Genomic DNA, 17,362 nt, shown 5'->3' on the forward strand with positions numbered 1-17,362 from the left:
GTAGTTGTATCTTAACCCTAATTTCTGAGCTTCCAGATTTAGGATCGTTCCAAGACATTAGAAACTGAAGGTTTTACCTTCATAACCCTCGTTTCTAATGAAGAATTTCTGGATACTAGCGAAACATCATACCAGACAATCTCGGGTTTGTTCGCTGAAGAGGTGCAGTAAGCACATTTGAGTATTTGAACTCGTAGTTATGATTAATGATAGGAGAGGTGTATTTAGCAGAATATACTGATACACGTACGAATTGCGTATAATGTTTTATTTTATTATTTTATTCATGAGAGGTTGGTCCCCCTCGTTCCTCGGGCTCAACCAGCCCTTAGGACTGATTGAGCCCCCTTAATGAGGGATTAAATATGTATTTTTAATTGTAGCATCGTGAGTTCACATGGCGGGTTTTCCTTTTCTTAGGGACAAAAAAACCTGAGTTTCCGTGAAAAAAACCCTCTAACCCCGTATGAGGCTTGATGACTCACCTTTAATCGAAAGAGACCAGATAACGGTTCCTTAACTCTTGGACGGGAATCGAATCAAAGTCTTTCCGACCAAAGAGCTTCATCTATGCCGACTGAGCAATGGAGGGTCTATGCATATAATGGTAACATTATTAGGAACAGCTAATGTTGAATGGCCAGAAGGCTGACATTACTGTTCCATTCTTTGTTGCTTATCCTGTGACTATTGTGTGAACATAGTTCGGTTGAACTGCTATGATGAAAATGTTTGAGGAAATGGGTGTGAAAAAATAAGACTTCCCAGCATACGCCATAATCAGAATCAGAATCAGAATGAAGCAATTTGGAAACAGAATTATGATTAAGCGGGAGATCAATGCTTTAATTTCATCCTAGGAAATCAGAACCATTTTGGCATATAAATACTCCAGAATATTTCTGTGTCTAGCATTTAGTGGAAATTTAGAGAGGAGAGCCTACTTGTAGGCCAAAACTCGATTCCTACTTTATTGAGGCTTGTAATGGACTCTGGAAATCGCAGTAATCATTATGACACAATAATCATCTGAATCTATCAACTGTAACGAACTAGTGCCATCTAGGCATCATAATCGAAGTGCAAGAGGAGTTAACATGTAACATTTTAAGAAATACAAATAGAATAAGCGTGACTAAATATTTTTGCATACTAATCAACAAATAACTATGTACCTTCTCTTAAGTAGACTGGAAATAATTTTTCACCTGAGTAGTGTTCAAATATATTTAGTGTTTTCTAAATTCAATATTTCTTTTCGTTAGAATACCTTTCATTACGACATGAATTAGCTCTGTATGTTGGATTAATTTAAGAGGTAGATTACATACAAAAATCACTTCTTTACATACTAGTCGGCCCCCTCAGTTGTGGTCAAAACACCAATCGACTTCTTTTCAATCATCAGGTCAAGTTGTCGAAAATTCTGAATATTTTGATAAGCTATTCTAAGCACCCGAGTAATCATGCATAGACAGATTGCCCGACAAGACTTTCTCTAAAGTGGTTACGTAAAGAATTAATAATTTCAGCCTCAGTGAATATTTTCAGATACTTTTATCGATAATTAATACGAGATTAATTAACAGTAACAAAATAGTTTAGTTTGACATTTTCTAGGACATTTGACGGATAACACTAAACATTTCGGTCGCACTTTGAATTAAGCTTATGTGGTTGATGAAACTTGAGATGAGCGTGTTACAAAATGACTGTTATGCAAATTATGAATCAATATTTTCCAAACATAAACTCTCTCGTTCTCTCTCTCTCTCTCTGTCTCAAATAAATAAATATCTTTTTTTCATAATTATAAAGTACAAATTATGACTCGTGATATTTTACTACATAAAATTACTTTTATTACCTAAAATAAACCCTATTACTCCAGATAATCAATAGTTTAATTTACGTGCAGTTGCTAAAGTATCGCAGAAGTTTCGAAGCCAGATAACTAGGGGAGACGTCCGTGTAACCTATTAAGGAATGTTGAGAACCGACCTAGCTTCTGATCCAATGTGTAATCCTCACCTTCTCCTAATATCTTTCAGTATATATCTTGAACAGATTGTATTCTGCATTGTCTTAAATCAAAACACAATGATTGCACAACAAAATAAAAATTTATGCCGACTTGGGCGTCGCGCGCTAAACGGGGACCAATGCTTTTATCAGGACTAAAACCAAAAATCCACCCACTCGACATACTCCAACGGTATCCGGAGAGTTCATCGAAAAGGCAATTCATCAAAAGACAATTCATCGGAAAGGCAATTTATCGAATGAACAATTCATCGAATAACAATTCGTCGAAAATGCAATTCATCGAAAAAACATTTCGCCGAAAATTTTAAATTTTCGAAAATTGATCCATTTAGAACAAAAACAGGGCCATGCAGGGTGAGATAGCAATGATACTTTAATAGGGAAAAATTATAGAACAATATGGTTTCTTATAGTCTTTCTTGTCCGATAACTGTTTCATGTCTGTTCATGGGACTGATTTTCCATGAGGGAGGAAAAGCCAAGCCATCTCCGTATTATGCCTGCTAACTTACCTTTAGCTGAACAGGACTGATAAAAATTATGCGCGTCGTAAATAGGATTCCAACTACCCAGGTTTTTCTAACTAAACGGCTTCGTTTATATCGACTGAACTACGCAGGCTCCATTATTATTGTTGTTGCTAGTAGTAATATGTGACATCAATACAGCAATTATTCTGGGATGAATTTTGCTCAGATTCGCTATTTGAAACTTTTACAAGAAAATGTCGAACCGTTCCAGTTTTCAGTTCAGCTATATTCTGGGCGACAAAGAAATAACGTGTCCAAATTATGTCCTGTATTACAAAATCTATCTGACTGAGCGGAATTAATAGAAGTTGCCAGTACAAGAAGCTGTCTGCATGGTTGAGTTTTTGTTCTAAGTGTATCACTTTTATCATAACATTATCGAAAATTTAAAATTTTCGGTGAATTGTTTTTTCGATGAATTGCATTTTCGACGAATTGTCGTTGAATGAATTGTTCATTCGAGGAATTGCCTTTTCCATGAATTTTCATGTAATCACTCCAACTCACTGTCCTCAGAATTCAAGATAGACATCATAAACATAAGAAACATCAACAGAACACAAGTGGAACTGGCAGAAATATCAGAGTAGCAGCACGTCGACATAATAAATGTCAATGAAATAAACTCAAATAAGATTCTTCTAAATAACAACAACATGATGTTGCTATTTACAACTACAAAATGGAGAATTAGACTATGACAGTTATTTGTGCCTATTGTTCCATAGGATTAAGAAATTGAGAACTTTTTCTAGATATTGAAGAATTCCACTCTATAAGAAAAATGAAAAAAACTGATCCTTAATCTGAAATCTAAACAGCAGAGCAGCAAATGAATAGGAGACACAGCAAAGTGTTGGAACAGTTGAGAAAAATGTGCATAGTTAATTAACATGGTAAAATAGTATCATAGCTAATTAACATGGTAAAATAGTATCATAGCTAATTAACATGGTAAAATAGTATCATAGCTAATTAACTAAGTATCATTATTAATATGTTCGTCCAACATAGAGACGTCCTCATATTCATATAGAAAGAAGTTGCAAGGAATGAGAAACATCCCATTAACTATATCAGTATTATTCGTTCAGGTCAAAGAAGTATTTTGAAGAGAAAGTAATCTCATTTATTTTTCTGCAAAATAAAATCGAATATTATATTCAAAAGAAAAATATGATTGACTGAGAGTCTTTTACAGGTGACCTGTAGATGTGAATATATAAATATCATTGGAGTAAAAATGGAGTTTGGAAACAGTAACCAAATCTTGGAATCCTGGTTCGGTAGCAGATTCTTGATAAAATATTAATTAATTTATCTAATGAGGAAGTAGTGAGTGTTAGGTGTCTTCTATCATTCTGAACTCAGCCAAATCCACGACTCTTTTGATTTTTGAGCAAAGACACCCAGTTATTTCGCCGTGTGAAGAGTAAAACATGCTGTCCTATTTAAACTGTTGCCTACAGACCACAATAATAATTGCTTAGAAAGTTGGATAAAATCATTTTAAACATGTGTATATGCTATACTGGAACACTCGTTTCCAATAATTTCTAACAAACCATGCAGAATTCAGTCACATCCGTTCATAACACTATGGCAATAGAAGTGCCTGATTCATCACATTACTAAAGCGGCTTTGTAAATTAAGTATTTCAGTCAACATATTTTAATGACACCTTCTCATATTGAACTTACTTAACTCATTTCAATAATTTTCTTTTTAGGTTATTCGGAGCATTTACGATGGATGCCATATGCTGCAGTGCCTTCGGAGTAAAGATCGACTCTCACAATAACCCTAACAACCCAATGGTCGCAAATGCCAGGAAACTCCTCAGCAGAGATTTTCCTTCAACTTTCGGAATTGCTTGTAAGAATTATAAATTATTTCTTCACATTATTAGACAATAGTTTGATTTTCGATAACATGAGTCTAATATTTTCAACTGTGTGTTATATTAATTTGAATTTATAAAAAAATAATGAATACTTTCATTTGTTGTATCATTCCTTTATATCACCTGTTTATCACTGTTCATTTCGCTTTATTTAATCATAATTAATGATAATTATGTTAATCTTACTTGATTCTAATCGACAAAGCTTTCTAAGTGTTTTAGAGCCAATTAAGCAAATAGTGTTTATCTTTGAAATTTAAAAATTCTGAACTTGATTAGGAGTTACAGAAATACAAATCCCCATCACGAGTTTCTTTCTTGCTGCATTATTTACATAGCACAGAACTTTTTCCAAGAGCTCTAAGATTTGCTATTTAATAATACTTTGGATTAAAATATTTCAGTACTGGCAAATTTCAGGAGGTCTACAATTTATTTTCGTAGACACTCTGCACACTTTTGCATGTGCAGAGTGTCTACGAAAATAATCTCTGCACACTGATGAAGAATTTTGGACTTCACTGTTTTCGTCCACAATTGTAATTTAGACACGGCTCCTTCGATCGCACTTATGAAAAAAAAAAAAAAATTAGTTAGTAAACATGAGCCTCCAAGGTATTTATGTTTTGTGCTGGTCTCCGATATGAACAATTCATAAAGCAGATTTATGAACAAAGAACAAATCCAAATGATTTCAAAGTTTTTCACAAAAGGTTCAATATGGTGATCTTTAAAAATTTAATTTTTCTGATTTTTAAGGTTGATTTCTTACTGAAATATCCAGATTACAAGATCAGTAGTTATCAGCCACGCTGATTAATCGCAAAATTTATTCTTCCATTAGTACTGTTCCCGTCACTTGGAAAGCTACTTGGCTTGACCATCTTTCCACAAGAAGTAGATAATTTCTTTCGAGACGTAGTCTATCAAGTAATCGGTAACAGGAAACAGCAAGTGAAGGTAATGTTAGACACAACTGAATTATGTGCATGGAATTTAAGATATCTAATTTAAGTCAGATTTTTCGATAAATAATCAAAATCCAACTCTTCTCAATATCATATCCAAAAGGTACTTGAAAATAATATTTATTATTAAGAATTATTTGTGCGAGTCTTGCTAATTCTCGAGAAATTACTGACATGGATTAATTTGTATCAGTATTATACAATGATTATTACCTTTTGCCACTCTTCTACTTGTTGCTGCGTTTTCTTCCATATTTCAACTTTTACATTTTTAAAAAAAAACATTATTTTACATATTGTCAACTAACGCTTCCATCATTATTCTGAAGCCAAAACGAGATTGAAACTATTTTAGCTTGTAAGTTAAAATTCTGAGATAAATAGGCAACATTTAAAATAATAATAATAATAATTTTTTAAACATTTTATTTTTTCTCAAATAAATTACATACTTACATACAATATTTTTTCATTAAAATTATGATTACATATTTAAATTACATGTGATACTTACATATGATACATACGAGTACATACATTTCATTACATATGATACATAATCCTTTTTCATTATTAAAATTATGATTACATGTGGTGATTACATATTTACAACAGGTAAATTTCTGTTTTGTTTTTATTTTGGTAACAATGATATTCGTAGAGATTTTTCTTTTTTTTGTATAATGTATTAATAATAGCTGTAATTGGTAATTTATTGTTTCTAAAGTTGAATAATATTGCTTTTTTAAAGCATTTATACATTTAACAATGAGTTATATATATTTACAATTTTCATTTAGTGTATTTAAGCGCAGAAACTACTGCACTTAAATGTAAATATATGGATATATATTTTCTTTTTGTTAATCTTGGTTGAGATGTAATTTCTCAGCTTTCATCCCCGAAGCTTATTTGTAAGCTTATCTGAGGATGACACCAGTTAGTTATTATTTATTGGTTTGCTGGCTGTGTTGAGAAGTACGCTCATGTTTGACAGGTCTGATTTCCACTACAGCTGTAGCTTCAGAAATTCATACACACACACACACACACGCACACACATACGCACTCACACCCACTAACTGACCCAAATGGTTGCCTAAAGTAGGAATATTTTCTACTTCTTTTACCGTGAAAAAGAATAGAATGTGTGTCAAAATAAAGAACACGTTTTTTGAATTTCTGGAGTTCTTCGGGTGAACAAAGTCTTCCATATGAAGTAACAAATGAACCTATCACACAGTTCCCATTAACATTAGAATTTATGCACTCTGATACAGAAAAGTGAAACACCAATAATGTTCCCGATGACACAAACTGAATGTCTTCGACTGATCGAGACGTGGCAGTCACCAATTGTAGAAGAGTTTCATAATCGTCAACGAAATCCATCTTTGTGCACTCACTTGCCTTACAAAACTTTCCCCCAGCTGTTTCAAGAGAGCCTTTCCTATTGCTCTTAATCCGAATTAAATTGGACTTCATCAACAGACAAGTTTATTAATATAATTAACGGCTATTTTAGCCTGTTTTTGTTTAGGAGTGTCCCTTATATTTAATACATTGGCTAACATAACTCAAAAGGGGTATATATATATATATATATTTTAGGGCATTATGGGCGAGTATAGAAGGCAATTATGGCAGAATAAAAAATGTGGAAAAATTATGTACATACCTTGTTTTTGGTTTAAAGATGCCTTCCAATTCAACTCTTGTTGAAGGGTTGTATGTAAACGAGGGGGGGGGGAAGAACATGGGGATGTGCATGAGACACGGGAAATAAGTTTGGGAACCCGGGTTACTATTAATAATATATATATAAATATATATATATATTATTTTGTTGTGGGGAGAGGGGGGAGGAAGAGAAGGGGAAGGGAATCCTTATGTGGAAACTGGGGCAAGGGTTTACGGGGTGTGGACCGTTTCGGTCATCGTCTGACCATCGTCAGAACTTTGTGGGAATGACTGTAGGGCTATGTCAAGGCTGCAAGATGTATCTGCCAAATTTGGGCATTTGTTGTCGCTAAATGGCGGAAGGCGGGGCTTAATTTGTAAGTTTTGGAACGTCCAACATTCGGAAATTAGGTAGGGGCGGTGGACGTTGATAGAATTTCCATTGCATTTTATGGCAATAGTTTCGGATATTCTAAGCATCGTTTCGTTTTCTTGTTTGTCAATGATTATGGCTTTGTCAATTTGGGGGATGTGTTTTAGTTCAAGGGCGTGAGTTGCAATTTCTGTCTTCCCTGTATTCTGTGGTTTGTTTTTCTTTTTGATGTTGCGATGTTTTTTCGTGTTCAGATATTCTGGAATGGGAATATTGCAATCCCTGAAGTGCTCTTGTAGTCTAGTCCATAACGTCCTAATTGTAGAGCCTGTAGGTGACGTCACAGTCTTTTTGACAAGGAAATTTGTAGACTACGTTGTGGTGTTCGAAAAATTCTTTGAGAGTGAGAAGAGATTTAGTAGTTTTTAGGAGAGTTGCTAATTTATGGTTTGTGGTGAATACTAGCTTATAGTCCGTGTTTTTGAAAATGTATTTGTAAGCCTTGTATGTGTTTTGGATGTATGGCAATTTGATGACCATACGTGTCGGGAAGTCTGCTTTTGTTGTATTATTGTTAAGACGGGATTTTGCCGTATAGTTCGCGTAATTTATTAGATGCGTGGGGTAGTTGCGATTTTTGAAAACCTGCGTTAAATACTTGAGTTCAGTGTTAAGAAAATTGCTGTTGGTGGAGAATTTGTAAGCATTGATAAATTGTGATAGGATGACTGATTTTTTAACGGAATATGGGTGGTATGAATTGAAATGGAGGTAGTTTCCGACATGTGTGGGTTTGTGAAATATCTTCGTGGCAATTCTGTTATGGCTTCTGATTAATGTAAGATTTAAGAAATTGATGGATTTGTTCTGTTCTATTTCCATGGTGAATTGCAGTCTGTTGCTAAAATCGTTGAGGGATGTTTGTAAGGCGGATATGTGTGAGGATTTGCCAATGCATAGAATATCGTCTACGTATCTGCCATAGGTGATGCCGGGGGGGGGGGGAGTAGACGTGATTCAGTGTGTGCCAGGAATAACTCCGCTAATTGTCCACTGATGTTTTGGCCCACTGGGAGACCGAAAATTTGAACATATAAGGAGTTGTTGAATTTAGAGAAGTTGGCGGATATTGTAAGTTTCATCAAACTAATGATGTCATTTGGTGTTAATTTTGTGCGTGTGTGTGTAGGGTGTGGTCCTCGGAGAGTAGTGTGTGTACGATGTCTAAAGTTTTGGGAATATCCACGTTGGTGTATAATGAAGTTGCATCTAGTGAGGAGAGGATGTCATCATGGGATTGGAGTAGTGTTGCTTAATTTCCAGAATAGGTCATCTGTATTTTTGATCATACAGATAGACGTTGTTAGTAGTGGTTTGGTGAGTTTGGCAACAAATTTTGATAAAGGAGCTGTGGTGGTGTTCTTGTAGGAGACTACGGGGCGTATCGGATAACCGTCTTTGTGGGTTTTCATGTTCCCGAACATTTACGGGGTCTTAAACGACCAACACACCTACCAAATAATCCACAATGATCCTACCCCCGACCTCATAAAACAGATAAACAGCAACTTACACACCTTAAAAAGTCAAATCAAAATAGATAAAACCACAATGAGACACACAACTCCCCCCCGCACCACTCGCACCCCCCTGTCTAGATACCAAGTGTACCTTTTGTCAAGCATGGAATTTTTAGTTCAATGTAAAATTTTAAATTTGATGCTATGTGAATATGCTTAAATTGTAGATAAAACGAATGTTCGGTTTGAGACTAAAAACTGCTTAGTAGAGGCTGGAATATTCTTCATCCACGTTTAGCGTGTAGACCAAGAAATGTGGTCTACACGCTAATATCTTGAAAACTAAAAATGTACAAGTGATTTAAAAGGTTTTAGTGTTAAACGCATGAAATGCATATCACGCGGACTTTTTTAAGTCTAGAAACGGACGTTATTCATAGCACGTGTAAATGCCTATGAAACCAAATCTTCATAACTACTGCATTTAGTAGATTAATAAGAATGCTAGAAATTAATATATGAATTACAACAACAAAACAATACAAGAGACTTCGATGATTTGAGCAGTTCTCCAGTGTAAATGTACCAGAATACGAAACGTAGCAAAATATGCGATGCGCCTCTAATTCATTACTAGTACTAGCCTGACTTCAGAAATGAAGGAACTTAATCTAAGATATAGAATTAATGCTGGAAATTTACTTTGGAAGAATACATTAAAATATTTATGAAACAAAATTCAACAAATGGATTTAATTCAACCACTTGCGTATCATTTTCAACAGGTGGTAAATTAAATTTAAAGTTGGAATCCAAAGATCAAAGTGGTATCAATAATTCTAATTTAACTCGATTTATGTGGAATTCATAAGTATTATTGGCACGGTGTGGTTCTTTTGGGTTGGTTTCTACTGGCTACTTTTTTCAGCAATTCCCACGTTACCCATTCTTTCTACATGTGAAAGTGTTCTAAAATTTTAAGTTCTGATTTCATTAGACCTTGCAGACTGAGATGATACTGATTGCAATTCCGTATAAAAGAATAGGTCGAAATGAGTAATATATTCTAAGTCTAAATATTAACATTTGTTAAACAGTGGACCGATATCTTCTGAACCCTGTTTGATAATCATCACTGTTTTCAACAACCCACGGTAATATACTTTTTAATTTTTCATATTCATTTATATTCATTTATTTCCTTTCATATGCAAGTATTGGTATGCTTAATTTTGATCGACATTTGGGAATGTGATCTCCCAGAACTTAAGAAATGTGATCCTGTTTTCTGTTCATTTTGCAAAGATGAAGACAATTTTCCTCCCTTTATTTCATTCCTTGATGCTTTGTACGGAGGAAGAACAGATGCAACACGTTTATATTTCGAAACCAAAGACGACGAAAAAATCATGGATGTCGATTTCAACTCTCTCTATCCTTTTGTTAACAAAAAATGAGGTATCCGAGGAAACAACCTCAAATAATAACAGAGAACTTTTCTTATGAAATCGATCGTTATTTTGGAATCATACGGGCAAAATTGATCGCACCAGGTAATCTGTTCCACCCAGTCCTACAGTTAAGGATGCACGTTAAGCTTATCTTAACCTGCACCCTTAATGCAGAGTTCAATGTGTGAACATACTGACAATTTGATAGCAATCACCGGTGTTTAAAGTTCTGTAGAACTTTACACAGCCATGAAATACGGATATCAACTATTAAAGATTTATGAAATTTGGCATTACACCGAAGCATTTGATGTAGCGGAATTATTTGGAGGTTACATCGATCATTTTCTCGCCATGAAACACGCAAACAGTGGGTTTCCTTCCCACGTGCACACCTCTCAAGATAAAAATTCAGGAAACGTGAAAACATAAACTTGTCTTAAGTATAATTTCTGGGAAATTCCCATGCTACTCCTCTTAAACACTCTGTTTTATAAAACATTTGTTTTATACCTGTGTTTTATAAAACATTTTCTGAATAACAGCGCACAACATTAATTTTGTATTAAAATTCTATTAGTTTAAGACGAATCAAAAATAGTAAGCATTCATTTTAGGCGTAAAACTGCATAATTATTTTTTTCAGCCTCAAAATGACTTCCTTCAGATGATGTTGGAAGCTACGAAGAAGACACAGATCGAAGAAGTCGAGAAAACTGAATCTGAAGCAGACATCTATCAGGAAAAGTTTCATTATGATCCTAAATATAAAGGTAAAAATTTCATTCTATTATTCGAAAACATTTTATTACTGCAATCATTTTATTGTTTCAAAGTCTAAATGTTGCCGTCTTTTTAATACTTCTGTAGTGAGTCGTTAAGTGTTTGGAAAGATCTTGAAGGATCGAGGCATATTTATTGGATTTTAAACGCAGTGTCGTATGGGAAGATTTTAATCCTACAAAACAGAGACACTAGCTGGTAATTAAACACATTGGTAGATGGACAATCCATAACCTGAATTACCCTTATAAGTCCAGTTACTTGTCTGCAAAAACAGTTCGTTGGGCCTAATACTTACAGAAATTAGATTAAAGGCCGTCCTCTAAATGCCAGACTTTTCTCTCAGCTTTGCAAAGAAATGGGAAGAATTATACACAACTTCTTTCCATGCCAATGTTGGTTGGCTTTTTCGTGGAAAAGTCCTTACTCGTTTATTTGAACTTGGAATGAACTACAAATGTTTCTTGATGAAAAGTTTGAATTGCAAGTTCAAATGAACAAACTGATAATGATGTGAAAATTACTAACATGCAGCATTCACAAAGCTTATAAATGAATCTAGAAAAGTATTTCCCTGAATTTGATATTAATATTAAGTGCACAAGATAACCTTGAATTGTCACCAAATCTGTGAAAGGGTGTGTCTCCAAAAGAAGAATAACAACTTTTAGAAGTAGCTTCTGATGGTTTCCTAAAAAAATAAATACAACGACAATACGTTATCATATCATTTTGGCTACAAATAAAAAGAATTTCAGGGAATTAACGGATAAAACTCTAAGGACTATTTTTCCATTTCCAAGTTCATGTCTATGAGAAGTTGGATTTTCGGTCTTTGAGGATATTAAGACCAAGAAGACGAACTACATTATTGATGTCAAACCGCATCTGAGATTGAAATTAACAACTACAGAGCCAAAGTTTGCTGAAATTTTATCCCACCATACGCAATTTCATTTCTTTCATTGATGATAAATTATTTAAATTAATTAAAAGTATCTTTATAAATTTTGTTCTATTAAAATTAAATCATATATTTTGTTTACATGAACATCTAAATTCAAATAAAATAGACATCTACAAAGCAATATACTTTAATTAATTATTTTGATAAGAGGGTAATTGGTAATAATGAAAATTTAAGAAGGGGCACCCGGATATCTGAAGTTTGAGAAACACTGCTCTACAGGAATACTTTGTTTTAGTTGCCTGAGAAGCAGAGATTATATCAAAACCCGCGGCGTCGGTGAATAAGCTATTCTAAACTTTTGCTCCGGCATTTTGTCGTTATTGCGAGGGTTTATCATCAAAATTAATCATGAAACGAAATCTTAACAGCGGGTACTAAGGATCGGATTACTTCTGCACAACCTGCAACTACTTATAGTGCACTAAATCAGCTTTCTTTCCAGTTCTAAATCAGATATGTATAAGCTCCCGCTATGCCTACCGTACGAAACAAAGATGGATGCAACAAAAGCCAACGACGAAGGAGCGCGCGGTGTCTCGTCAGTGCAGAGCCTTCGATCGCCAGCGAAAGACCCTCACCGAGCAGCAGCAGCTGTAAAACTGGAGTCACGGATAATAATAATAATAATAATAATAATAATAATAATAATAATAATAATAAAGGTATTTCTCTGAGTTCTGTTGCCACTGGCTGCACGTTTCCCACCTAAATGGAGAAATCGGCACACCAGCTATTTATCGCCCTCAACGAGCCAATTTCCCTGTTCGCTGTGCCCCCTTCTGGAAAACAACTCCTGAACATGGTAAACGAGCCGAAAACCTCGAACAGCACATCTATACTATGAACGGAACTTTTTCTTACAAAATACGAGCAGTGGAAGCTAAGCTCGAACAAATTGATGACCAGAGCCGCAACGCAAGGTCACCTCCCACGAATGAGCTCAGCGACCTAATAACGTTAACGGTACACGACTCGATAGAGGCCAAAAATAAAAAATTTAACGCCGATATTTTGAACTTATGATATTTCGCCGATATTTTGAACTAAATGCAAGTTTTTAGTGCGGAAATCAAGTCACATCTTTTGGAGAACCAGGATTTAGTCGCCACATAGTAGCCACCATTCCCTATGTAGGAAATGTGCAATACCCTTGTGGTCAAATATGTGCCTCACATAACATTTCATATTCACTTTGCTAACATTGGTGGCCTAAACTCCAAATTTAAGTGTCCATTACCACCATCAGTCTACCAAATCCCACCTACTCTTTCTGGAGAAAACTCGAATCTCACCTTATCCATCCCGGCACTATTTATCTCAACCTTTCAAACAACACACTCTTTTACTTCTTTCGACCCAGGTTTAGTGTCTGCGCATACATTCGCACTGACATACCTTGCCAGAGAGCAGCGACCTAGGATCGCACAACTTTGGCCTTCTTTGAATGAAAAGATCCCTTCCCCACTCAGTCAAATTTATTTTATGTCTCTATCGCTCCCCCAAAACAATCAACCTCTCTGCGCTCTTTAATTTCCTATCCATAAAACTGATTTTCTGAAGTCCCACTTTCTCAACAGTGAAATAATCCTCCTAGGAGATTTTAATGTCCACAACACTAGCTGAATTTCCACCTCCAGTTGTACAGATCTTGCAGGCAGAGATCCTGAAACATTTGCTGTCACTAACCACTTTACGTAACTTGTTCAGATGCCAACCAGAATACCAAATAACTCGAATTACTCCCCAAAAACCTAGATCTCTTCCTCACCAACTCTTCCATACACAGTAAAAGTAGTGAGGCCCCCTAGGTAATTCTGACCATAATCTCCTCCCTCATGCAACAACGCTTACACGGATACGCCCATACAATGGTAGTTTGCCATTATACCAGTTCCAAGTGGGCCAGCCTCCGCAAATTCTATGCTACATTCCCAAGGCTATTGCTTCGGCCTTCCAACCCAAACATATGCACCGAACTTACATCAAGGTAATCCTCACTGGCATACATTCCCCACACTACTCTGAACTCTTATTCCCTAGCTAAACCCTGGTTCTCCAAAAGATGTGCCAAGGCTGTATAAATGAAAAATCAAAAATACCATAACTGGCTGAAATCAGTAAGCCCATCCTCCTTTAGGGTTTATACTGAAGCCCGAAAGAGATGAAAAAAAAAATCAATGCTTCCAAAACAGATTTGGAAAGAGCAAAAAGAAAAAAAACATAAAAAGCTAATCTTCTGGTTTGAATCTTTGCTTTCAATTCATGCATAACTGACAATGGTAAATGTCCCCCCAACTATTCCAGATGTTCATCATGCAATTCCTCCTATATCCTTTTGCCAACCAGAAATCAGAAAAATATTGTCCAAATTACACACAGAAAATTCTCCTGACACTGAAGGCAATTTTCCGATTGTCCTAAACGTTTGTGCACCAGAATTGACTCCAATCCTATGTTTCCTATATAGAAGCTCTTACTGCACTGGTATGTATCCCACAACCTGGAAACTGGCCTATATTCAACCCATTCCCAAGAAGGGCTGTTCGACTACCGCCGTATCGCACTTACCTCAGTCCTGTCTAAAGTAATAAAAAAAAATTTCAATTCCTAACTCCTACACTAACTTGAAGGCGCCCCTCTAATAAACGACCGCCAGTACGGACTGCCGATCTCCGCTCACATATGTTACTCATCTCTGGACAAATGCCATGGAGAAGTTTGGAGAATCTCAAGCGGATGCACTTGATATCCCCAAAGCTTTTGACCACCATGGTCTGGCATAAAAGCTTACTAAATGAACTACCATCATTTGGTCTGTCTCAGGACTTGTGTAGTTGGATTGCGATCACACACAGTGTCCGTCCAAATAGCTTTTTATTTGCACGGACACTGTGTGCGATGGTGGATAGTTCCTTATCCTATCACCATTTAACTAATTTGTGAAGACTAAAATTTTGCAAAAGGATAATTCTAATTTATAATTATCAAAAAGGCTTTCTATATTTTGGAATTCTATGAGATATTTTATTACCAATTTACTTTTTGATTTGTATTCTTTTTTAGGTTCATACTACTTTTAATTCAGTTAAAACAATATGATGTAATATAATATTTCTTTTAAAAAAATTCTAATACGGACCACACTTTTCATACTCGCTGCATGCAACACAAGGAAATCAACTACTGACTAACGTTATTATTCAATTAAACTTACAGTTCTTTCTCACGAGGAGCTGGTGGCTCAATGTTTTCAATTCTTCGTTGCTGGATACGATAACACCGCATCTACGTTGTCTTTTACTGCACACAACTTGGCTTTACATCCAGAATGTCAGGAAAAGCTTATCGAGGAAGTGGATAGGATCTTCGACAAATACGTACGTATCCCCTGTCTCTTTCTCTGAAGCTTATTTAAATTGCAAAGAAAGTGACTTAGCAAATAAGCTTTAATTGAGAGTAGTCTAAATTATAATAATGATAATCTTTGATAATACTTTTTCTTCGTCATTTTCAAATGTGGTTACTTTTACTGAAAACTGAATTACAACCGACTTTCTCTTCAGAACAACAATAGCGATTCGAGAAACACAGAATTGTTACATATTTTAATGTAAAAGATAAAGCGGATTTTATTGAGAAGTAAATAAGCCACATTTTCCTCTCAAGTATAAATTCTAGAAATATCGTAAAAAAGCCCTCCCATAGTCCTTGTCAACCCATTTGCTAAAGACACATTTATAAACAAAAACTTACAAACAAAACGGATTTCTCTTCTCCAAAACTAGAGCAAGTGTGTGCATGAGGTACATTTGCAAAAAGCATACCTATCTCTAGGATAGCCAATTTTTATGACTGCAACTGCAATGTCTGTTATTAATGATTATTCCATAGCTGATTTTTGTCTTGAGGAATGATAACTAACCTGATTGGATGCTTTCCCTCTGGTACCTATGCGACTGGCACTCATTTAATAAGTCATTTAAATATTCTTGGCGTTCTAGTGTATATTCAAATCCAGGTTTTCCCAAAACCATAGCCCGTTTTACTTATTACGATGAATTTCAACCACAGACAAATCTGAATTAGATCAGATTGAATATGAAATAAATAAAATGATATATTTTCTATAAGTATGGTTAAAATCTCTGTGGAAAGGTAAAGTTAACCTATCGCAGAATACAAATTTGACATCGATGCAGTTCGAAAATTGTAGATGATGACAGCAAAAAACGAAACGCTTGGTTATTCATAGCAACTGCAACTGCAACTGCAATGTCTGTTATTATTGATTATTCCTAAGCTGATTTTTGTCTTAAGGGATGCTAACCAGCCTGATTGGATGCTTTCCCTCTGGCACCTATGCGACTGGCTCTCATTTAAAAAACTATTCAAATATTCTTGGCGTTCTAGTGTATATTCAAATCCAGGTTATTCAATGTGCTATTTGGATTTTGGAAAGGCATACATAATTAGGCTCCGATTTTAAATATACAAGTTTTTTATTGTGTTTATTTTCAAGCATTAATAAGCCTACGAAAAGAACAAATTAGGAAAATAACCCAAAATTCAAAGTATTTTATCTGTACTTTGATTTCATTCAAGTCTGATCAGCTAGGCATGAGTAATATTTACTTCCTGTATATGTACAACTCCCACGAACAAGACACCACAAGGTCTATAGCAAATAAAAGCAATAAGGCTTAAGATTCGTACCGAAGACTGATACATCTAAAGGGTAAAATTACATTTTTGTTTGTTTGTTTGTTTGTTTAGGGAATACAAATGTAATACGACGTTTGTGGTACGAAGTGAATTTGTATAGAATAATTGCAATATTTGTAAATAGATGGTTATCAACTTAATACTTCACAGTGCTGAAATATAAGCTATAACGTTATAACTTTGGAAGTGAATTCTAATTTTTTTGTCATTACTTCCAGGGAGAATTCAGTTATGACACCGTCAGCGAAATGAAATATTTGGATTGCGTTGTTTCCGAAATTCTACGAATGTATCCTCCTCAATTGAAGTAATCTGCATTTTCTTAATTTGTGTAAAAAGAGAAATAATAATTATTATAATCTGTGTCATTATAATGTGTCTCTGTGTATTTCAAATTTTGATATCAAATTATCTT

General features: G+C 35.0%; 1 protein-coding gene across 1 annotated transcript in view; it reads left to right on the forward strand.

The window, feature by feature from the left end:
- Positions 1-17,362, forward strand: part of LOC150095513 (cytochrome P450 3A8-like) — a 52,111-nt gene that overhangs the window by 13,595 nt on the left and 21,154 nt on the right. The window contains exons 7-11 of the mRNA XM_090410302.1: positions 4,307-4,452; positions 5,325-5,440; positions 11,119-11,245; positions 15,442-15,602; positions 17,166-17,254. Coding sequence (XP_090266428.1) covers positions 4,307-4,452; positions 5,325-5,440; positions 11,119-11,245; positions 15,442-15,602; positions 17,166-17,254 — 639 coding nt within the window. The remainder of the gene's footprint in view (positions 1-4,306; positions 4,453-5,324; positions 5,441-11,118; positions 11,246-15,441; positions 15,603-17,165; positions 17,255-17,362) is intronic.

This window comes from Typopeltis vanoorti, chromosome 20, assembly GCF_054136105.1.
Source record: "Typopeltis vanoorti isolate ZY-2024b chromosome 20, IOZ_Tvanoo_1.0, whole genome shotgun sequence".
Classification (NCBI taxonomy): domain Eukaryota; kingdom Metazoa; phylum Arthropoda; class Arachnida; order Uropygi; family Thelyphonidae; genus Typopeltis; species Typopeltis vanoorti.